The sequence below is a fragment of the Aristolochia californica genome, unplaced genomic scaffold (assembly GCF_029961685.1).
Source record: "Aristolochia californica isolate CCGP_79_NKW_82.1479 unplaced genomic scaffold, dmAriCali1.0.hap1 SCAF_12, whole genome shotgun sequence".
In the NCBI taxonomy this organism is placed as follows: Eukaryota; Viridiplantae; Streptophyta; class Magnoliopsida; order Piperales; family Aristolochiaceae; genus Aristolochia; species Aristolochia californica.
The window spans coordinates 14567725-14573823 of NW_027181793.1; the positions used below are offsets into that span (position 1 = coordinate 14567725).

The 6099-nt window shown below is 38.4% G+C and overlaps 2 protein-coding genes across 3 annotated transcripts; one reads left to right on the forward strand and one right to left on the reverse strand.

The window, feature by feature from the left end:
• The first annotated feature begins 987 nt into the window (after positions 1 to 987).
• LOC137946276 (phytolongin Phyl1.1) lies at positions 988 to 3022 on the forward strand. 2 transcript variants are annotated; one of them, XM_068792506.1, is made up of 3 exons: positions 988 to 1099; positions 1337 to 1621; positions 1741 to 3022. In XM_068792506.1, the coding sequence occupies exon 3, from the start codon at positions 1921 to 1923 to the stop codon at positions 2716 to 2718; it is 798 nt and encodes a 265-aa protein (XP_068648607.1). In that variant the 5' UTR covers positions 988 to 1099; positions 1337 to 1621; positions 1741 to 1920; the 3' UTR covers positions 2719 to 3022. The 2 variants fall into 2 exon arrangements, with proteins under 2 accessions (XP_068648607.1, XP_068648608.1); XM_068792507.1 differs by having other exon boundaries at positions 1753 to 3022.
• A 78-nt stretch (positions 3023 to 3100) lies between these two features.
• On the reverse strand, positions 3101 to 5893 carry LOC137946587 (putative pentatricopeptide repeat-containing protein At5g08490). Its single transcript, XM_068792925.1, has one exon. The coding sequence runs from the start codon at positions 5891 to 5893 to the stop codon at positions 3101 to 3103; it is 2793 nt and encodes a 930-aa protein (XP_068649026.1).
• Positions 5894 to 6099: the final 206 nt, after the last annotated feature.

Consider the following 6099-nt stretch of genomic DNA (forward strand, 5'->3'; position numbering starts at 1 on the left):
ATAAGTTGAGGAAAGAAACTTTAGGGGTTATGAAAGAGCAAGAGTAAGAGCTCATCCCCCCCCCCCCCCCCCCCCCCTCTCTTTCGTATTTATATAGGTGGGGCATAAGAATTGAAAAGAATACTTAAACTAACCACTAATTACAATTTATGTCACTCACTCTCATAGTTAGATAGAATACTACTCAAACTATATCAACAATACATAATTTATAAAATTTGTGTTTTTGAGTCATTGATAAGAATGTTAGGTCATTTACAAAATTTGATAACTTGTCTTGGCCAAATTAGAGCTTGAAATGTACTTCTATCCACTTACAAGATCTTGTTCGAACTACTTTTTTGACTTATGTGGGTTATGTTCACAACATGAACAAGTTTTTAGTTTCTCTTCATAATTTGGTGTTTAAAATGCTTTTAGGTACTTGTCCCAAATTAACTCAAAATACATGATTAGTCCCAAATGCTTATTATCATCAAAACTTAGTGAAATGTGATACTAAGACGAACATTTCCCAACATCAACATGTAACATGTCTTAAACATCTATCGATGTATTTTAAGGGTTCTGATATATGATATCCAATACCGACAAAGATAACATTATATTTAAATTCTTAGGGTTTTTTTTATTATAAAAACAATGCCAATAAGAGTTCAATACTCGATCTTTTGTGAGTTGGTCTCATTTTGCATGTTTTTCATCATGTCTTGAATTTTAAAGGAACTAATACAGTATATGACATATTACGGTCTCATTCTTTTATCAAATTTTTGTTTTAGTTTAATACAAGATATTATAGTCTGAACCGCTAATACGTAAAGTACACCCACGGCACGAGTAACACGAGTATACGCGGAAAGAATATGCCAATTTCGAATTTTAAAAAGAGATGAAGGGTAGTTCAGGAATTTCATTATTTATCCCTTGTTTTAAATTTCCAATTGAATGGAAAGTGAGGAAGTGACTGCAACTCCTGAAGAATGACATATTTCTCCGCAATATTTTACAGAGCTTTAACGATTCTTCCTTCAGTTTTCTCCATTTGTGCAGAAAAGGACGGACGGAAAAAGGAGATTTGAAGGGATGAAACATCATTGTAAGCTATGTAGAATTCGGTTTCAAGCACTAATCTGATTTACTACTTTTTGATTTTGAGTTTTAGATCTTCTGGACTCTCGCCGCCACTGGCTTGTTTTCCTTTGCTTATTTCTGTGAAACTTGTTCTGATACCACGGATTTATATGCGAAGTGTGCCTTTCTAAATCGTTTTATGCTCTTCGTTCTCAATTTTATTAGATGTACCGTTTCAACTTAGCTGTGCGCATTTTGGCAGATTTTGAATCGTAGGTAGTGCAAGTTTCTGGCTGCTGGGAGGGACAGGGATAAACGTTTGATCATTTAATTTTTGGGTTGACCCTTCAAGATTTTCAATTCATTCTGATGTGTGGAGATTTAAGGCTTTGATTTGAGTCAATTTGGTATTTCTTTGATCCTATCTGTTTGAGAGAGATCAAATATTGGTTTGCTATCCCCAACACGAATCTGAGGAAGCTTCTCAAGTTTTTAGCAGTGAAGAAATCCAAGCAGGTTGATTTTACTTCGGCAAATTTGCTCTCAGGTTTTCTTTCTTCTGTTTTCTTTTTTATTTTCCAGCCTATAAACAGATTAGATGCAATAATTTTTTTTGTTATTTCCAAGCTTGGCAGAGTTCAAGACCTTAACAGCAGATCTTTTTAGCTACCTTCGCAGGCATTTGATATGATATCCACGGTAGTGGAAATGGGAGTTCTACACCGGGATTATCCTTTATGAGGGGAGATTCGTGATATCTTGTCTGAATTTCGAAGGGGACTTTATTCCTGTGGCAGCCAACGTTTTGCAACTTGGTGCTTCTCTCTGCAATTCTTGTGAGGACTAATGGGATCCTTTCAGAACTCAGTATATTATTGTTGTGTGTCAAAGGGGAGTAAAGTGCTGTATGCTTTCAGTAATGGAAATGAAGAAATTGAAAACTTGGCTGTTCTGTGCTTAGAAAGGGCTCCTCCATTCCATATTTGGTACTTCGAAACTATTGGAAAGAGAACTTTTGGCTTTCTGATAGAGGATGGATATGTTGTCTTTGCCATTGTAGACAGTGATCTTGAAAATTCGAAGGTTCTCCGGTTTCTAGAACATGTGAGAGATGAATTTAAGAAGGTATCAAAGAAGAAGCCAAAGAGCAGCACAGCATGTTCAAGCAATATTGGCTTACAAGATGATCTGGTTCCCGTTATAAAGAGACTTATAACCTCATTGGAGAATGTTTCTCGGTTGGATGCCAATCAGTCAAGGATGATGCCTGTACATAGTTCCAGTGATCAAATGGGTAACCTAGATGCTACTGCATCCACAAAAGCTCCACTGTTAGGGAAGCCGACGAAACATGATAAGAAAAAGATGAAAGAAGCTAGAGATAGTATTGGTTTACAGGACCATGGTAGACCAACTGAGAGGGGAATCAAGATTGAAACAGAGACATCTCAATCCAATCAAGGTGGAGTTTCATCCATTTCATTAACAAAAAGTTTAAGTTCTACAAGAAGAAGCCAGCAGATTGCCAGAAGGGTGTGGTGGCGTCATGTGTGGATTGTTCTTGCCATTGATGTTGTAATCTGCTTGATCTTGTTTGGCGTTTGGCTGGGGATTTGTAAAGGGTTTCAATGCATGTTCACTTGAAAGAAATCTGAAGAATCTGAGTTGCAACTCAATTTGAGTGGTTAAATCTTCTCAGTATGAGTTTTGTGTGTACATTTTGCATTACTTTGTAGAAAATACAAAAGAAAGCGAGCATTTTAATACACACAGGAGATAAGCCTCTTTGATAGAATCAGATTGGAAGACATTCTCTATATCAGATCTCCAGTTTGTGTAATTATCTTAGCAATTTGCAGTTTAGTTTTTTTTTTTTCACAATTTTGTGCAGAGGAATTGTAACTATCATGAAAGCTTTTTATATATCATCCTCACTTAGTTTGGCAAATGGTTTAAACCCCTTTCAAGGGTCACAGTTGAAGAAAGTATCCAGCACATGGAAAATATTAACTCATTTATATGACTGCTATTCACCATCTGATATTGGATCTTTGATTTGTTGATCCAAAGAACTCAACAAGCTATAAATGATAATCCTTTGAGGATGATGAAAATCATCAGCAACAAAAACATGTATTCCATTATTTACGTCTATTGAACTACATCCAGGTGGCTTCTTCAGATATTTCTTCTTCATCAATCCCCGTAGCTCCTCCACCTTATCCCATTTCCCATCTGCTGCATATATATTTGACAGAACAACATAGTGCCCGATATCATCTTCCTCGACTTCTGACAAGTGTTTTGCAGCAACTCGTCCTAGCTCTACAGCATGATGGGTTTTACAGGAACCAAGAAGTGATCCCCAAACATTTGTGTTAGGCTGAAGGGGCATAGTCCTAATAAAATTGTAAGCTTCTTTCAGATTTCCTGATCGAGCAAGTAGATCAACCATACAGGCATAGTGTTCCATGGTTGGTTTAATCCCATAAGCCTGCTCCATGGAACTAAAACAGTTCCACCCTTCCTGAACAAGGCCAGCATGACTACAAGCTGATAATACGGCTGTCACTAAAATATGGTCTGGCTTCATTTCCAGCTCTAGCATTTCTGAGAAAACCTTTAGTGCTTCTTCACCCATTCCATGCATTGCATATCCACTAATCATGGCCGTAACCATGACTATGTCTTTTCTAGGCCTTGCCTGGAAAATCTTGTTAGCATCTTTTATACTTCCACACTTTGAGTACATGTCTAACAGTGCTGCATCCAAGCAAATATCACTCAAACATGCTCGAGTGGCATAGCCATGCAACTGCCTCAAGAGGTGTACTGAACCCAGATTCGCACACACGGGAAGAATGCTCAAAATGCTAATGATATCTGGTCTCATTCCCTGGTCTTGTAGGTCAAGGAACAGACCGACTGCTTCATCTAATGATTCATTTTGAGCATACAGTTGAAGCATTAGATTCAATGTTGTGAGATTCTTTTCACACATGCGATTAAAGATCATTTGTGCACCCTCCTGACAGCCTTGCTTCACATAGCCCGAGATCATTGCATTGCCTGTGACCACATTCTTTTCTACCATACTTTTGAATGTTTTGAATGCATGCTCTAGTATTCCATGTTTTGCATACATATCTATTAGGGTATTTCCAATGGCTGTTTCATTCACTAGTCCAGATCTAATGCAGTATGAGTGTGCCTGTTTAATTCCTCTCACACCAAAAGTGGCAAAGCCCCGAAGAAGACTTAGGATAGTCACATGGTCAGGTCTGTGTCTTTCCATCCACATACGTCCAAAAAGTTCAAGAAGCTTCCTACCTGCACCAATGTCTGCATAAGCAGCTAGCATGGTATTCCATGAAATCAAGTCTTTTTTCATCATTGCAAATGTTCGAAATGCCTCTTCATGATTCCCACATTTGGAATAAAAACTTATCAAAGCATTCCCAACTGCTGTGCTTTTAGATAGCCACACATTCTTGAGAACAAAGGCATGAATTCTCTGCCCTCCTGCTTGGTCACGTAATTGGCTGCAAACAGGGAGGATACTTAAGAGAGTGACGGAGTCTGGTTTCATCCCTATACGAAGCAACTCATGGAAAAAAAAGAATGCATCATGAAGTAAACTGTTCTGTGCAAAGCCTGTAATAATTGTATTCCAAGAGACTAGATCTCTCAAAGCCATCTCTTGAAAGATGAACTCAACTTTATTCATGTGTCCCATGTTCGAGTAAAATGTCATCAAGGCATTACATACTGATACATCTGTTACTAAAACAGATTTTCTTAAAACATAGCCATGAATCTCCTTTCCGTGACACCAATCTTCTAGGGCAGCACAAACAGGTAGAACATTTGCAATTGTTGCATAGTTTGGTTCAACATCCTCCCCAAACATTTGAGAAAATGTTTCAAATGCTTCAACAGGAAATCTATTTTCAACATATCCAGCTATCATGGAATTCCAGGAAACAACGTCCTTCTGACTGATGTTAGAGAACACTTTGTAAGCCTCAAACATTTGGCCACATTTTGCATAAAGGGATACCAGTGCATTGCCCACAAGGGTATGCGTCTGTAAAGCTGTTTTGATGACATATGCATGCAAGCTCTGACCCAATTCCAGAGCTCCTAGTCGGGCACAAACGGGAAGAACAATTGCCATAGTAATTGCACTAGGTTTAGGCCCGGTCGTTTTGTCACATGTGTGCATCAAGTATAGCAGTTGAAGCACTTCCCCATAGAGTTGCGAACCTGCATAGGCAGATAATAGAATGTTCCATGCAACATTATCATGAGTATGCACTTCATGAAACAGCCGGCGAGAACTAGACCAATTGCCACATTTAGCATACAGGTTTATAAGTGCTTTGATGATGGCTATGTTTGGACTGTATCCTTCTTTAATGACAGCAGCATGAAGCGCTTTCCCCACTTCAATAGATAAACGAACAGCACATACTTTAAGAAGGGCAGAAAATGAACTATCGGTAGCTCTAACATCCCTACGTCGCATTGTATGCAAGTGCGAAAGAGCATCTTCATAGTGGCCATTCATACAACAATCTATCATCTTTGAATTCCATGATCTGGAACTTAGCTGGAGCATTTTCTCATACAAGACATGCCCATTGGACCGTTCCCTATTTTTCTGAATCAGAGATGCTGTGAACTTACATCTGGAGTTACAGCGGCGTAATCGAGCAACAGATGTTTCCCCTCTAATGGAGCTGTATTGTGTATGGAGGACCATGAGGTTTCTTGATATACTGAACCGCCCACCATCCAAAAAGTAGAGAGAAGCCATGAAACCATTATATAGACTTTATGTAGGTACAAGCAGTGCATTGTTTCTTCTTCATAAGTCTGCAACTTATAGAACCCATTCGCATATCAAAGTTGCTAGTGACAAAGAACTTCATACGCAGTGCACAGTGAAGACGTCAATGGCTTCAACAGAGAGTCGATGGGAAGAGAAGACTAGAATAATTTTTTTTTTTTAAAAAAAAAACT

Coding starts and splice junctions, on each gene's coding strand:
- LOC137946276 (XM_068792506.1), top strand. CDS start 1,921: ATGGGATCCTTTCAGAACTCAGTATATTATTGTTGTGTGTCAAAGGGG.
- LOC137946587 (XM_068792925.1), bottom strand. CDS start 5,893: ATGGCTTCTCTCTACTTTTTGGATGGTGGGCGGTTCAGTATATCAAGA.